The sequence below is a fragment of the Girardinichthys multiradiatus genome, chromosome 7, assembly GCF_021462225.1.
Source record: "Girardinichthys multiradiatus isolate DD_20200921_A chromosome 7, DD_fGirMul_XY1, whole genome shotgun sequence".
Lineage (NCBI taxonomy): Eukaryota > Metazoa > Chordata > Actinopteri > Cyprinodontiformes > Goodeidae > Girardinichthys > Girardinichthys multiradiatus.
Genome location: NC_061800.1, coordinates 23,082,021 through 23,097,692, shown reverse-complemented (window position 1 = coordinate 23,097,692; position 15,672 = coordinate 23,082,021). Strand labels below are relative to the sequence as shown.

The 15,672-nt window shown below is 38.6% G+C and overlaps 2 protein-coding genes across 2 annotated transcripts in view; both read left to right on the top strand.

Moving 5' to 3' along the window:
- LOC124871534 (follistatin-related protein 1-like) overlaps positions 1-2,364 on the top strand; it is a 31,778-nt gene extending 29,414 nt beyond the window's left edge. Inside the window, exon 11 of the mRNA XM_047370909.1 lies at positions 1,083-2,364. Within this exon, the coding sequence (XP_047226865.1) occupies positions 1,083-1,124 (42 nt within the window). The 3' untranslated portion in view covers positions 1,125-2,364. The remainder of the gene's footprint in view (positions 1-1,082) is intronic.
- Positions 2,365-3,931: 1,567 nt separating this feature from the next.
- LOC124871888 (leucine-rich repeat-containing protein 58-like) lies at positions 3,932-14,599 on the top strand. The gene is made up of 4 exons (XM_047371503.1): positions 3,932-4,600; positions 10,723-10,851; positions 10,981-11,258; positions 13,090-14,599. Exons 1-4 carry the CDS (start codon positions 4,137-4,139, stop codon positions 13,281-13,283), a joined length of 1,065 nt encoding a protein of 354 aa, XP_047227459.1. The 5' UTR covers positions 3,932-4,136; the 3' UTR covers positions 13,284-14,599.
- The last annotated feature ends 1,073 nt before the right edge of the window (positions 14,600-15,672 follow it).

Below are 15,672 nucleotides of genomic sequence, written 5' to 3'. Positions count from 1 at the left end.
GCTTTGAGTGGTCCAAATGACTGGAAAAGCACTATATACATTCAGTTCATTTACCATTACACATACAGACTCAAATATACGCATGTGCCCCTAATAATATTTAATCTTCATTAGCAGGTTGCAATTTTTTGTAGTACCAAACATCTGTCATGGTTCTGCTATCAAAAACAGTAGAGTTCATGTAAATTGGTTGGTTTTCTGTCAGAGACCCAGTCCACAAATTTTCCACAAGGTTGAGATCTGGGTCATTCCAGAAGCTTGGTCTGTTTTATCCGTTCCAAACCCAGTTTTGTTGTGATTCTGGTTTAATTGTCTCAATAGAACATTCAATTGTGTCCCAAGTTTCTACCATCCATCTGTTGTTTTGAGGTGACGTTGAGAAATATTGAGATAGTTCCCCTTAATTAATATTCCATCCATCTTGAGTAGCACTGCTAGTAGAACAACCCCACAGCATGATGCTGCCAACACCATGCTTGACAGATGGTACAGTGGTATTTGGTTTGAAAACAGCTCATTGACTCCTCTAAACATTGTTCTGGTCATTCTGGCCTAATAGCTTTTTGCTCCATCTGACCAGAACACTTCCCCCAGATGGCATTTGATTTGACCATGTGGGGCAGCTGTACATTTTAGTTAAGTGCAGGCCTCTTGTTTGGTCAGCTTTCCATCTTTTGTTTTAGAAATGTAAAACTCATTTCACTGTGAACAAAGACAGAGATGTTCCAGGCGTTTCCAGACCATAGCAGGCCTGAGCTGGTCCCTGGACATTCTTACACATTTACATTCATCTGAGGACAGTTTGCATGATTTTTTTTAAAACCTGGACACAATTAAGTGTTCTTACAGGACAGTGATCCCAAATAATAGTGGGGCTGTAAGTGTGGATTCAAATCCTTCAAATCTTTTCAAATTATTCCAATTTATGCTTTCTACTTGACATCCATGCCCATAATAAATGGATGAAAACGTCTGACAGGAACTGCATCATGCAAAAATGAACCTTCACATATGTATTCTGCTTATTTTTTTGTTCTGAATGTATTTTTTGTCACCCTCGTTCTTTTTGCCTTTAAATGCAGGAAACCGTTGAGAAGATGAAAACAAGCAAAAAAGAGGTCTAAATGAGGACACTTAAAAAAATAAGAAGAGGATGAGTGGTGTCAACCTTCTTTAATACTTGATTTCCATCGTGGACAAGTTTTATCAAGCTGAATTTTTTTTCATGTTTCCTGATATGTTAATTATTCTACATTTTTACAGTGTTTTAAGTGTTTTCTTTGTTAGATTCAAAGGCATTCTGACTGGAAACGGATGGCCTTTTGTTCAGTGCTGTTACTTTTGACTGTATTACTGCGCCCCTACACTAGTCCCGGGGCTTTTTTTTACTACTATCTTTATATGTTTTTTACATTTACTAAAATAGAAAGAAACTGTCACTGTTTTGTGATATATACGTCAGTGCTTTTGAAGTTGGTATGGTTAGGAACCTAAACTTGTTGAAATGAGGATTTAACCTGGTTTAACTTTTTTCAACAAGGTAAAACTACTTGCAATTTGAGTTTTGTCACCATAGAAATACCACAAGAGGCCACCGTTACAACCATTGCACTTCTTTTTTCTTCTGATCTTCCGTTAGTTTTCCCCAAAGCAGAAGATTGTTTGACTTTATGCTTTAAGTCATAGTTTTGCAGCAAAAAAAAAAAAAAAAGTTTGTTTCTGTGTACAGTGTGTTATTGGCTTGTGTTGGTAACCCACCTTATTACCATGTGATGCTTGGACGAGTTTCTTTTGTTTTGGTTCTTTAAACATTTCCTTGACTGGCTTTTGTGAGACCAGCTGCACCTCGAGAAGACCGGATCTGAGTGTTACATGGTGAAAACAGAAACCAAAGCCTTGATGAAGTGTTTTAATGCATGATGTACAAAGTTATCCGGGTAAAACGTTACTCCGGACCCAGCAACAACACTATACCTGTATTTTCAAAATCACTAACCGAAGGACTAGCCTCAGCTGAAGTAGCATAGGCGTTCTAGTTATCCGGGTGCAAATAAAAAGTGTGTGTGGTTGAGTGTTTGCGTGCATGTTGTGAACCTGAAAGTTGTAGGTTTTATTGTGTGTTCATTTGTATCTAAATTGAGGTGTCGACCAATACACATCAGTGCCTTACACCTGCAAACAGTATCAGCCTCTAAAGAGAATGAGTGGGCACTGCTGATGTTTAGCAGAAAACCAGTGCTTTGTAACCCTGTGTCTGATAAATAATTGTGTGAAGGGTGCATTATTAGGTGTAAGCTACATCTTTTTATTCCACTACAAGTGCAGACTGTAAGGAATGTATACCAATAAAGCCCTTACACCACAGCACAGCTTCCATTGTTTGTTTTGAGCTCATTTCTCATATCTGCTAAAAGTTTATTCTTAGATACTGTGAAATGAAGAAAAAGAGAAAAATTGCTGAAATTAAATGAAAAGCAGCTTGAGCTAAAAACCCTGATATAATGTCTTTCTGTTGTCTGAAAACAGGCAAATAATCTACTCTTTGCTGCCTGTGTTGTTTGAAGTAAATGTAATGGCTTGCAGAAGTAATTTTTACATTAGAACCACAAATTTCACTCTAATATTAGAGAATGTTATGTGACAAACCAACACAAAATAGTGCACAGTATGAAGTAAGGAAACAATGCATGGTTTTCTGAACATTTTACACATGAAAATCTGAGGCACCCTCTTTACTTTGATACCCCCAAATAAAACCCAGTGCAACCAATTGCCTTCATAAGTCATCTACTTAATAAATGGAGCCCATGTGTGTGTGATTTGAAGTTGGTATAAATACAGCTGTACTGGGATGACCTCAGACGTTTGTTAGTGAATAAACAGCATCATGAGCTATGAAAATCACATGAAGCATTATCTGAATATAGAAAGAGTATGGCACAACTGCAACCATACCAACATATGGTCACCACCTAAACTGGGGGTTTAGGTAGCATCTCTTTAGCTAGTCCAGAGTAGCTTTTAAGAAATTTGACCAATAATGCCATAAAATGAGCAATGACTTTCTACATAGTCTGTAGGAAAGGCTGATTTTCATTTCTTTCATTTCAACTTCTTCATGAAAAAAAGGACGCTAATGGTACATAGAAAATACTTTTTGTTTAGTCAGGCTGGAAATGATGCGCTTTATTTCTAAAAGTAAACATTCCTCCATAACAACGGAAAAGATTCAAGAGATGGATCCCACCAGAATGAGTTGAAGGATATTGCTGCCTGGGGAGAGGAATGTCTGGGTTTCCCTCCTGGACCTGTAGCCCTCACAGACCCAATCCCAAATAAGAGGAAGACGATGGATGGAAAGTTGGATGGATGGATGGATGGATGGATGGATGGATGAAATGAAGGTGAGAAATCACCCCTCTTTTATCAATTTACACAGAAAGCCAAATAATACTTTTCTATCAGCTAAGACACCAAAATTATATTTAAAAAACATATAATGGTACTTACAATACAATGTCTTTTTGTTTAAATGTTTGTGACAATATTAAGGTTAAACTTGGACTAAATTATCTGATACATCTTTCTCCTCTGCAGATCCAATGTGCAGATCATTGCATAACGCAATAGAAGAGAGTTGCATAATGACCAGAGGGTATGCCCAAGGCGTGACGGATTATCGACCAGCATTGTTCCACTGTTGCAAAACCATGAAACATCATCACAGTTGTAACACATCCCGGTGTGATTTTGCGTAACTGTAATTTATCGATAAAATATGCAGTAAATCTGGTAAACGTATAGAAGTACTCCATCAGTTTTGTAAGATGACTGCCAAGAAAGTGTTAACCAATCAGCGCTCTGGTGGGCGGGGCTTATATCAGCAATCAGCCAATCTCGAAACGTGGAAGTAAAACTTCAGTGAATGGAAGCCAGTGTTGTAGGAGGGGTGCGTAGCGCTTAGTGGTTAAATGTTGGTTACAGAACCTAGTTGTGTTAAACTACTAACCCATATTTAGACAGGAATGTCTTTTCCGTTTTTTTAAGTACAAAACTTTAGGAGCTAACTTCAGTTTCGCGAGAAGACCCGAAGAAAGAGTCCGAACAGAGTGAAAATAACGACAAAAATAGCCAAAATGGAGAGTCACGAAGGAGCAGCAGCTGCAGCAGCGAGAGACTGTGTGCTTGACTTTTCTCGTTTGAGTTTGAATACTTTCAACGCTGACAACATTAGCGGGGACAGAAAGAGTGACACCAGGCAGCTCTTCCTAAACTATAACCGACTTTCCTCGCTACCCTCGTCGGTCAGCCTATTCTACAACCTGGAGATTTTGGACATTAGCAACAACGGGCTGACGGACATCTGCGAAGGCATCACCAGACTCACTAAGCTTAAAACACTTTTAGCCAAGAACAACCGCCTGGACGAGTTCTCGCTGCCCAAGGAGTTCGGCTCTCTGCAGCTGGAGGTGCTGAACTTTAGCGGGAACCGCTTCGAGGAGATCCCGCTCCAGTGTACCAAACTGATGCGTCTGCAGTCGCTTTCTATCGGCGGAAACAGGCTGAAAAGTATCCCTGCAGAGATAGAATATTTGACCAGGTAGGTAACTAGCTTGATTTTAGTTGTTTTACAAAACACTGGTTTATGTAACTTCTTATTTTAATCGATCATGGTGCTGTGTCAGTCCTCTACAGCCTGTGTTTAACCAGTTCATGCCCTCGTTTCTTCCCAGAATCCACAGGGATTGTAGTCAGTTTAATGTCGGATTTAACTGCAACAGAACCATGCTGTTGCCATGGTGACCCGTATTTTAAGTGCCTGTTAACGCTGATTGTACATTGCTAGCAAGAAATCCCAACAACAGTCTGTTGGATTCCAGGTAAGGCTGCGTTCTCAAGGTTTTCATGAACGAAAAGCCCCCAAAAAAGGTTCCTGATGTTCTTATCACATGTACGTTTATAAAGTTGGACATTAAGAATACAATCTTTAAATTAAAGTCATTAAATTGCAGTTCCACAAACGCACCTAATGGGGCAATGGCTTGGAAGTAAGATCAGATTTGTACAAAATAGTAGGTATATGCCCTATACTTGGTATACTTAGCACAGAAGTATTTATTATTATTATTATATAGAGTCCCCAATCAGAACACATTTTTACAACAGCCTGAGATAGATGTATGAAATGACAACTGCAACTTGTTTTGTACTTTTACATTGAAGTTATGGACTCTTGCAAGTCGTTTCAGCTCTAAATCTAAGCCCATCAATCCTCTCGTGGTGACATCAATGCAAATGGGGAATATGAATGAAAGTGACATCTGACCATGCAGTAAATGCACCCCAAAATCAAGTACTTGTTCGGATTTTGAGAAAGTCATTGTGAACAGAAAGTTGAAAGTTGCTTTCGATTGTTTGGCTTCTATAGGGCATTGCTTACAAAGTTTGAACATTTCAGTTTGTCCAATTTGGCTATTTATAGGCATGTGTTTCAGTATAGAGGACCTTTTTGTTTTATTTCCAAAGCAAATGACAGCATTTCCAGCAGATTCCAAATAAAGTTTGTTATTTTTAGCATGTATTTGTGGAAAATGACAAATGATCAACATTTTATAGCAAGAAATAAAAATGTTGTGTTAAATAATGCAAAGAAAACATTGAGGAACGTTGGTTGGGGGGAATGAAGAAAAGGCGAAAAAAAACAACATTTTTTTTAAATAGAATTTTATTAAGAACATAAACACAAATCACAAAACTTACTTGGGATATTATATTCAACAAAATACACAACCAATATGTCAAGTTGTTCAAGATTACTTTGTATTTGTAGTAGTTAAGGCAGCACAATATATCACGAATAAATTATCATCACAATAACTGCAATATCCATATCGGAGAGGCCTATTAGGAGTGCAATAATTGTTGGCTAAGATATTCAAACTTCTACATGCAAATGTAATATTTAGCCAGCTGAACAGACTCTCACAGCAGCAGACGTTCACTCCGCACCCAAATGACATCATCAGTAATGCTAAAGGTCACAGAATGATGGAAGCACAGATGAAGAAGAGAGGAATTAAGAAAATAGGCCAGTACTGCACGTAATATCGTCTTCGTAATATTTACCAATGGTATCACCATCACAAGATTTTCTAATTAGTAATAGTAGTTCAGCATCTAATACTAAATGTTTTTATTAAATAAAATAAAACAATTTTGAACAAATAATCATTGAGGCCATTCATTATGCAGGGCTATTGAAGTATGCTGTAATTACCTGAAGCAAAGCTAAACAGCCGATAAAGTTATACTGACCATGAACTCTGTGTGCGGGCTCTGCTTAAAAGCCATTTTATATTAAAATAGAGAATCCTGTTTTCCCAATATCCCCCTGTGCCATTGCCAGAGCTCAGATTCTCATCGACTTAATTTACCTGAGATTAACTCATCATAGATTTACTCCCCATCATCTAAGTATATTTGCATAGAAATTTGACCTTTCAGAACTATTATTTGTTTCCTGTTATAACCAAGAACAATTTTAAATTGTATTTGCTCTACACAAGCCATAAGGAGATGGTATTGATTAGCACAAAGATCTAAATAATGAGGGAAGTACAGAGGTCAGCTCACTTATTTAGCAAAACATGAAGAGCTCAGGTCAGAGTGTTTGTAAATGGAACGTTTTCAGCGTCTCAGTCTTGTAAGATTATTTGTGACATGGCAAATTTCAAACATGATGACACCGCTATAAAAACACAGTTAAGGTCGAAACTTGTTAGTGTTTTTAACGCCTGTGAGCTGCTCTGCTGTTGGGTTGGGTTCTCATTAAGGGAGAAGAGGCCCCATTCATGCATAGAATAATAGATTGTATTGGGGTCACAGGGTTCAGTCAGCTCCCCATCTGGGTTGATTCACATCAGCCCTTCGCTCTTTTGGCAGATCCTCAGTGCTTTCAGGGCAAAATATTTTCAGCAGAACTTTCTGTATGGCAGATTTTAAAGACTAACAGACATTTCAGCTCATTTGTTTGTCGCGTAACGTCCCAGTTAGCATAGAAGGAGTGAAATCCCAATAAGTCAACAAAATAAAAAGAGAAGTTAAAAATACTTGGATTAGTAGTTCTACTTAAAAACTCACTATTCAGAACCACTCAGGAAAATAGGTTAATTTAGCTCCACTTAAATCTATTGACTACACAGCAGAACATTCTGAACCGAACCGATTCTTGCTCACTTATCTGCCGTGTGATGTGTTTTGGTACAAGGCAAAAGTACATAAAGTCGTTGAATGTGTTTTGCTTAGGTTTCTGTTTTTTCCGCCCTCAGCCTTTATATATCAAAGTCGACCGTATGCTGCATCTGCTTTGATTCATCCATCACAAGCTGTGTCATTTAAAGTGTTGTAAACCCACTTTCCCCACACAGGTCCAGTTGTTTCACGAGTCAGCTTGACATACTTAATGAAACTGGCAGCATTAACTGATAACAGTCCCTTTGTTATCAGGTAATGCTGCGTCACATGCTGGAGTTTTAACCAGTGACAGGTTTTGATACGGCTTGCGTGAGCAGTTGCCCAGGGTGGTACTAGAAGGTGGGGTGTATGAGCACCATATTTAAAATAAATAAAATTTGCACCCTAAACAAGTAGCAGTAGGATAGGCTTGCCCAGGGGGCCTTTCATGCAATAACACCTCTGGATTTAACAATATATTTATGTGACTTGGCTGATATTTACTGTTTTAAACTGCACGGTCACTATGACATAAGATTGTGTGGCAATAGCTGACCATTCAGTTGACCACTGTGGATGGTTACAGATGCTTCATGGTAACAGTTGTGATGAAAACTGAAATTGGCTTCGCGGTTTTGGGAGCTCTGACGTGGCTCGATGGTGCTCCGGTTCATGGCAGCAGGAAATATCAGCTGTTTTACTTCACCTCCGGATGTAATACGGTTCCTCGTGTTAGTCACGTTTTAACATATGTTCCGTTTTAGTTTAACTCGGAGTTACTATGGCGTGGCTCTTGTCCAAGTTATGTTCTGTTTGGTTCAGACTGTGCAGGATGTGGTATAATGTGCTCACCATAAACTGTCCGGGTGCCACGGTTACGCTCTTCAGAGTTCCGTCAAAATTAAGTCATACATTAATATTAATATAAGTTTTGTAAGTAATAGTTTTGTATAAGTAATATTCCGAATCATCCGTGTCTACATCTCGATGCATCCAAAAATAGATTTTATCTCCTACCTCTAGTGAGCATTATGACTGGTTATATGTTCAGGGTAATTGTGCTGTCCCAGTAACCCTGACGGTATTCTGGGGTCATAGGATTTAATACTTTCTTGTATTAAAGGGGGAAAACAGTGTCATCAAAAATCTACATTAATTAATAACAAAAAATGTGAGAAAAGGGCAGATGTGCAGAAAATAGACCGGCACATTTGTAAGTCATATGTTCACATTGAAGACATAACATGACTCATAACAAGAAATCATCAAAACCTCTGAAGCTTGGTTGCGTTTTCGGTCTGTGTTTGAAGATGTTGATTTCAGCCAGTCACGAGATGGTTTCTATCTTATCCTGTGTTGAGTTTAACATAGGGTCAGTGATTCAACATCAGAACAAAGATCAAACCTCCAAACTATTTTATCAGTCACGTGGAGGATAAAGAGGGCAAGTTGACCTCTAATCTAAGCCGTGACATCTTTTTTGATATGCTATAGGTGTATTGGTCGGTATAAACCTTTTATACTGCTGACCCTGTGGTTTTTACCCTTTTTATATGATTACTCAGCAGTCGAGTTATATGGGGCCACTATCACATTCACAGTGATAATTTGAGTTGGCTCGCAGGATGTTTGGGCTCCAGGAAATAGAAACAGGATCTAAATACTGGACAGGTTTATTGTCTGATCTAAGTTTTCCGACCTTACGAACCTTGACAGATAAAAGTCTAATTCACAGATTTCTGACCCAAGTTTTTCACCAACCAGAGTTTTGTGGCAGATTTCTGATCTCCAGTTTAGGGCTGCATGATATTAGTAAATCTTGCGACGGTGATATCAGTTGCGATTTATGCCTATTTTTTTCTTTCCTCTCTTTCTTATCTATGTTTTCATCACTCTGTGACCTTCAGCATTTTGGGCCATTATCAGCATCCATTTTGAGCGTCTGCTGCTGTGAGACTCTCTCCAACGGGCTAAACATTACATTAGCATCTAAAGCACAAGTTCGTAATACTTGGAACATATTAGCCAATGATTATTACACTCCAACCAGTGCTTTGAGAGATTTTTACAGTAAGTTCTGTTTTGGTGAAATATCTGTCCAACACAACAACGGCACCCTTCATTATTACGTGACATTTACGTGTAGACGCAGCTTTTTGTTGTATATTTATGTATGTACAGCAAACATTTTGTATGACATTGTAAACTATTTGTAGAGCCCTCAATGAGTTCTGGATTATAAATGAAACCCCCATCTTTGTTTCTTGTATAAATGTTGCAGTAAAGGTGGTTTTAAGCTTACCTCTGAATGTTTAAGGAGTATTTATTGCCGGTTGGTTGCGCTTCTACTGCAGCAAAGCCAACTAGTGTTCAGCTTAGTGGGATAATGTGTGTCTCCGCATCTCTGCGGGCAGCAAGCAGACCCTGAATGTCTCTTTGCTGTGACAGAACGGGGGCTTGTTCGCTGCTCTGCCTCCAGGACAGCATAATGGCCTCCTCACTAGCACGTGCTGTGTCATCAGTTCCAGCAGGCAGATGGTCTGGCCGTTTACTTTTGCTGACTAGTCCATCCATAGTTCTCAACATGTTTCTCCTAATTACACACAAATGTATTCTATACCTCCAATAACCAAATAATAATAAGATTGTGTCATAGTAAGAGAAATGGGTAATTATTTACAACCGTAACTCGTCATAATTGCTTTAGATTTATTTTGTGGACCGGAGCACAAAGTCAGGATTACAAATGATAGCAGAAAGATGTCTGGAAAGCTGAAAGCAGTTTGAAAGCAGCCGCCATTAGGTTTGTCCTGATCATGATGATGCCAGTGTTGTAAATATGTGTCCTTCAGGCTAACCTAGGGAGCAATTAGAGAAAGATGCACTAAGGATCACAAAACAACGACGGTAAACCTTATCGCCAGTTCAGTCAAAGCAGTAAGTTGTTTGCTGATTGGACAGTGAGTTATCATTACTGAGTGCAATGCCAAATGTCTTCTTCATAGTAGTTTAACACTCGGATCACTGTATCTTAAGAGAAAGCACCTATTACTCATTTTCTCTTTCTGTTCCTTCACATTTTTCGTTTTTCTAAGCCTGGAGGTTGAAAGGAAACTTCATCCATGCCTGTCCTGACGCATGAATTCATGCGTCTTTGGCTCCCCCTAGTGGAATGTTAATGCAGTTCAAATTTAATGCCATTAACTTTAGTTTTTTTTTTAATGCTAAATTTCCTACCAGATGGTGAAAGTGGGAATCTTAAAAATAAACTGATTTGGGAAAACTCACATTCTACATTTTAAGTAATAAAGATCTTGGACCTCTGGGTAGGTTTACTTTGACTATTTCCTAATTTAAAAAAATGTAAAAGATAGGCTATTTTCCTTGAAGACAATGAAAAGAACTGTTGCTCCAAGTTTAACTTAAGTCAAAGGATTAATTTATCTCTTCTCAGTAATAACTGCTCTGTTACTTATGTGTTGTTTTTAGTTTGGAAATGTTGTATTTGGGTGGAAACCTCATCTCAGACATTCCTCCTGAACTGGCACACCTGCCCTACCTCACCTACCTGGTGTTATGTGACAACCGTATCCAAAGTGTGCCTCCGCAGCTCGCCAGGTATTATCAGCAGATCTAAAGCATCCTAACAGCTTCCACCTGATCTTTGGAATAATTTATCCTATATATGCCCTTTCCAGTGGTTGGACTATGTGGATGAAATCTCGTGGCTCCCTGTGTTTTTTCCAGGCTCCACTCGCTGCGGTCTTTAAGTCTCCACAACAACCTGCTCACCTACCTGCCGAGGGAGATCCTCAGCCTGGTGCACCTGGAGGAGCTCAGTCTTAGAGGCAACCCACTGGTGGTGCGCTTCGTCAAAGAGATGATTTACGACCCTCCTTCGCTGCTGGAGCTGGCAGGACGTACCGTTAAAAGCAGAAATATTCCTTACTGTCCATACGACATGCCTTACAACCTGGTGCGCTACTTGGACCTTGCCAGCAAGTGCCCCAATCCCAAATGTGCTGGTATGACTTCAGAAATAGTTTTTATTTTTAACATTTTATAACAAAATCTTCTTTTAAAAGATTAGTTGATTAGTGTTTAATTTGTGAATTATTGTAATTCCAAACATCCCATGTGAAGTAACAGTTGTTATTTTTAAGAAAATCAAACATGATACACTTACTGCCCCCTGCTGTCAATACGTTGAAAAACTCCATTTTGCTAAGACACCAGTCTTCTCCTAACATATCACAGGCTTTTGGCATGTAGAGATGGACCTTGAGTCATATCATATTTATTATTTCCTAGTATTTCAATGAAACCATGATGCCTTGCAGTTAAACAAGTTTCCCAAAGCCTTGGAAGAGAAACAGACCCACAGCATCACACGTCCTCTTCCTTACTTAACAAGGGCGCAAAGTACTTTTCAATCCTTTGTTTTGTGCCAGACATACATGGAGTGTTTTTTACAGAAAAGCATAATCTTAGTGCCATCTAGCCAAAGCACATAGTTTTAATTTTAACCCTACTAACGTTTTAAATACCTCATACGTTTAGAGACAAAAAGGGGTTTTGTTGACTTGCCTTCTAAGCATCTAGTTGGTATCTAGATAGTCGTCATGGAGACTTGCTGACCACTAGATGCCCCTCTTTGCTCCAGCTCTGAGATTTTCTTTTTCCTCCCTTAAAATCCTCCCTACTCTGGCACAGAATAAACTCGGGCCATCATCCAAAGTTGAACGCCATGTTCTTTTGTCTTTCCCATTTTGAAGGGGGGCTAGGAGTAATAAACCTCTGCTTCATTTTATATTTATAGCCTAGGAACAAAGTCAAAAATTACAAATTGAAAGTTCCTAGAAACTCTGATCAACTTAAAGTTAAGTATATATAAAATATTGTTTCAAATTGTTTTCTTTTGTTGGAAATGTCGAAGGTGCAAATAATTGTGGCATTTTTGATTTTCTTTTGAAAATGTCCTTTATTGGGATTTCTTCCCCCGGCTGAATAAAAGTACTAAAATGAAAGGTTGGATTTTTGTAAAACTGTGATGGAATGCTAGTGCAATAAAAGATATGTTTTATTTTAAGGCTTTGAACTCATTGATATCAGAGTTCAGTTTTGAAAAGTCTGGAATGTGCGTTTGGCATTTTCCAGGTCTGGAAATTTTTTATTAAGATTGGAAAAATATCAGTTTTTCCAGACTTGTTTCCCTTTGCTTTTTTCTAAAGAGTAACAATCTAATGATGCTTAATGAATGTAGTGAGTGTTACAATGATCTATATTGAACAGACTATCTTTTGTTCGCCACATCAGAATTTAACATTTTATTCCCCAGTATTTTGGTTTTTGACTCACTGAAAAAAAAAATCAAAGACAGTTTTCGGTACTTATTTGGACTTTTGACCAAAAATCCAGGTTGAACTGGACCCGTTGCTCTTTAACTGGATCTAAAATGCCAAACAAAGCATTTAAACTGCTATTTTGGAGTATTTGCTACAAACCTCATCGTACCAATGTTCACAAACAGATCCTTACAAGAGTTGTAGATCTTACTTGAAGCAAACGTATTTACAGACCTATACTGGTCCAGATCCAGTAAACAGGAAGCTGGTTTCAGCATTGTTTTTGTTGTATGATTTGTGGCACCTGCAGATAAGACACAATTACAGTTCAAGCAAATAAAGGTTAATAATTTATACTCGAATGTCCAGAAGGTTCTAAAACCTGCTTAACAATCTAAGAATTTGTGTCTAGAAGTTAAAGGCGAAGTTTGAACCTTGAACTGCAGAAAGCTTTGATGCACCGTGTACTTTAGTATCGCATATATTTGACTCTGTTGTTGTCTCTCTCCAGGCGTTTACTTTGATTCATGCGTGCGACAGATCAAATTCATCGACTTCTGTGGAAAGTACCGGCTGCCTCTCATGCACTACCTGTGCTCCCCCGAGTGCACATCCCCCTGCAGCTCCAACCCTCAGAGCGACGCTGAGTCTGAGGAAGAGAACAGCGTGCCCGCGGACCGCCTCCAAAGGGTCCTGCTGGGATAATGCCACACAGAGGACCTTAAAGGAAAAGCGGAGCTTGGCTCAGACTTTGCTGTACATACACCTTTAAACTCACTGCACACACACACACACACACACACACACGGCTGCTTATACACACAAAACATTCGTCTTTTTTTTTTTTGATCTTGGGAATGTACAAGCTTCAATTAGTGGACATATTATCTGAAAAACTGTCTGTTTCATTTCCCCAGATTAATTCATGACCAAAAGAAGGGTTTGGTGCTCCGGGTCCCAACCTCATGAACCTGCTCTTCTGTGTTTGAACACAGGAGGGCGCTAAAATGTCTCTATGGACTATAAAGACTAAAGGACTGAAGTTGCAACGTTCAAGCCTCTTTAGTAAATATGTCTCTAATTTTCATTTTAAGGATGGATCTGAATCTTTTATTGTAGTTGTTGCTGCTGTTGGCCTCTCTATTCCTGCGACCAAATGATCAAAATGTGCGGTCAGAACGTCTTTTGGAAGTTCTGGTTCTCAAGTGTGAGATGAACCTATTAAACTCACTGGTGCACCTATTATTAAGCTGGGCAGTGATGTTTGTCAGCAGTGTGATCATTTAATGCACCATGTTTGGGAAGCAGTGCTGACACAGAAGCTCGGTTGTATTATATTAACGGATTCATACAGCAGTGTGCTTGTACAGGCTTACTGACAGGAAGTGGATGCGGGGCGGACCAGGGAAAACTATGCGAGCACGGAAACAATAGCTATTGAACAGTTTCAGCCTTCATGTGTGTTCAGGGCTGCAGGCGTTCTCTTGTTGGAGGCATTCAGACAAATCTCATTGTTTTTTTGGGGTTTTTTTTTTCTTTTAAGTTAGACTCTGATGTCAAACAATGGTCTTCTGTTTACATTTATTTTAAAAGATTTGTGTGGAGAAATGTTGTCGTCCCACACTTTTATTTTCTTCTTCCGTATTTTTAAGAAAACAGAAGAACTCTGTTACAATCGCACCAACATTTGAGCACTGGGCCTTTTTGATGCTGATTTCAACGAGTAATCCAAGGTATAAAAACTGTGATGTATATATAATATACGCACCCTAAAATGTGATGGACATAATATTAAAAATTATGAGTTTTTTATATAAACTTTTAATTGAGGGGTGCAAGACAAGTAACCTTTTATAACAAAATGAGCTTTTGTACAAAGATTTTTATAATGTCAAACTATAAGTTTAAAGGTTTCTCAGAACAGACTGCACTTAAAGTGAGTTTATTGATCTATTAAGTGTATGTGGGTTTACTCCTAGGATGATGTAAGTGAACAGAGATTAATAAAACAATTTAATGTCTTCTGATTGCTAACATATTTATTAACATTTTTATTTTTTCTACTTTTGTGGCACCAGTGGCCTTTATTTTGTAAGTTGACCAACAGGAAATGGGGTGGAGAGAGAGGGGAACATTTGCAGCAAAGGTCAACAGATCGTCCCCTGATGTCTGCGTCAAGGATTTTTGTTTAAACTGAATGCGCTTCTGTTTGATCAACAGCCTGGGAAACATGGTATACATATTATATATTTATACCATATAAATATTTAATGATTTTCAGTTATAATTTTTAAACAGCAATCGTGACCAAAGATTTATCTTCTTGTCACTTTCAGTTTCTAGTTAAGCTCCATTACTGTTCTTTCAATGTGGTTTTGTTTTCCCAGGCTTTCTGAAAATCTATTTAACTTTTTTTTTTTTGACTACTTTCAGTATTTTAAGTTCCTGCACAGCATATTTTGCGTTGTATTCTTAAAAGAAATTAGGAACATGTTCGGTTAGGTGATGAAAGCTTTCAGCTTGGGACCTAGACGCGGTTACCACGCAACTGAAGCATTCATTCTTCTCGTTGGTCAATGAGAAACTAAGAGAATTAAGCTTACAGGAATAAGAAGGCTTGTAAGTTTTCAACTTTACCGATCGAAGACGTGGGTTTAACACGTAGCCAAAATAAAAACACGGGAGTTTTCAAGGAGATGCAATTTTCCCTCCTTGTTTTTTTTGTTCCAATCGACTAAGTGACGATCCGTCATATTTTTTTCACCTTTCTGCCAAGGAGGTCACAAAGGACGAAAACGGAGTGTTTCCCTGAGTTATCCTCGGACATGTGGAAACTCTCCAACCCCTCTCTCTCTCAACCCCTCTGCTCAGAGGAGGCAACCTCCAAGTAAAATTCATCTTATTAGAAATAGCCTGGGCAGGATAAAGTAGGACGTTAGGCGATTTAAAATCGCCACTTATAGTCTAATGTGTTCTAAACTGTATGTGCATGCAACGTTTTATTGAAACCTTGATTTGCTCCCCAGCTGTGTGTTTTTTTTTTCTGCAAGGTTTTAACACCTGAGAGCAAGCTCAGGTGCGCCGTAAAACTGAA

What these genes read in the sequence shown, in the direction of transcription:
- LOC124871888 (XM_047371503.1), top strand. Translation starts at nt 4,137, where the DNA reads ATGGAGAGTCACGAAGGAGCAGCAGCTGCAGCAGCGAGAGACTGTGTG. An exon ending in GTGCCTCCGCAGCTCGCCAG is followed by an intron (nt 10,852 to 10,980) that starts GTATTATCAGCA and finishes TGTTTTTTCCAG; the next exon opens with GCTCCACTCGCTGCGGTCTT. An exon ending in CCCCAATCCCAAATGTGCTG is followed by an intron (nt 11,259 to 13,089) that starts GTATGACTTCAG and finishes GTCTCTCTCCAG; the next exon opens with GCGTTTACTTTGATTCATGC.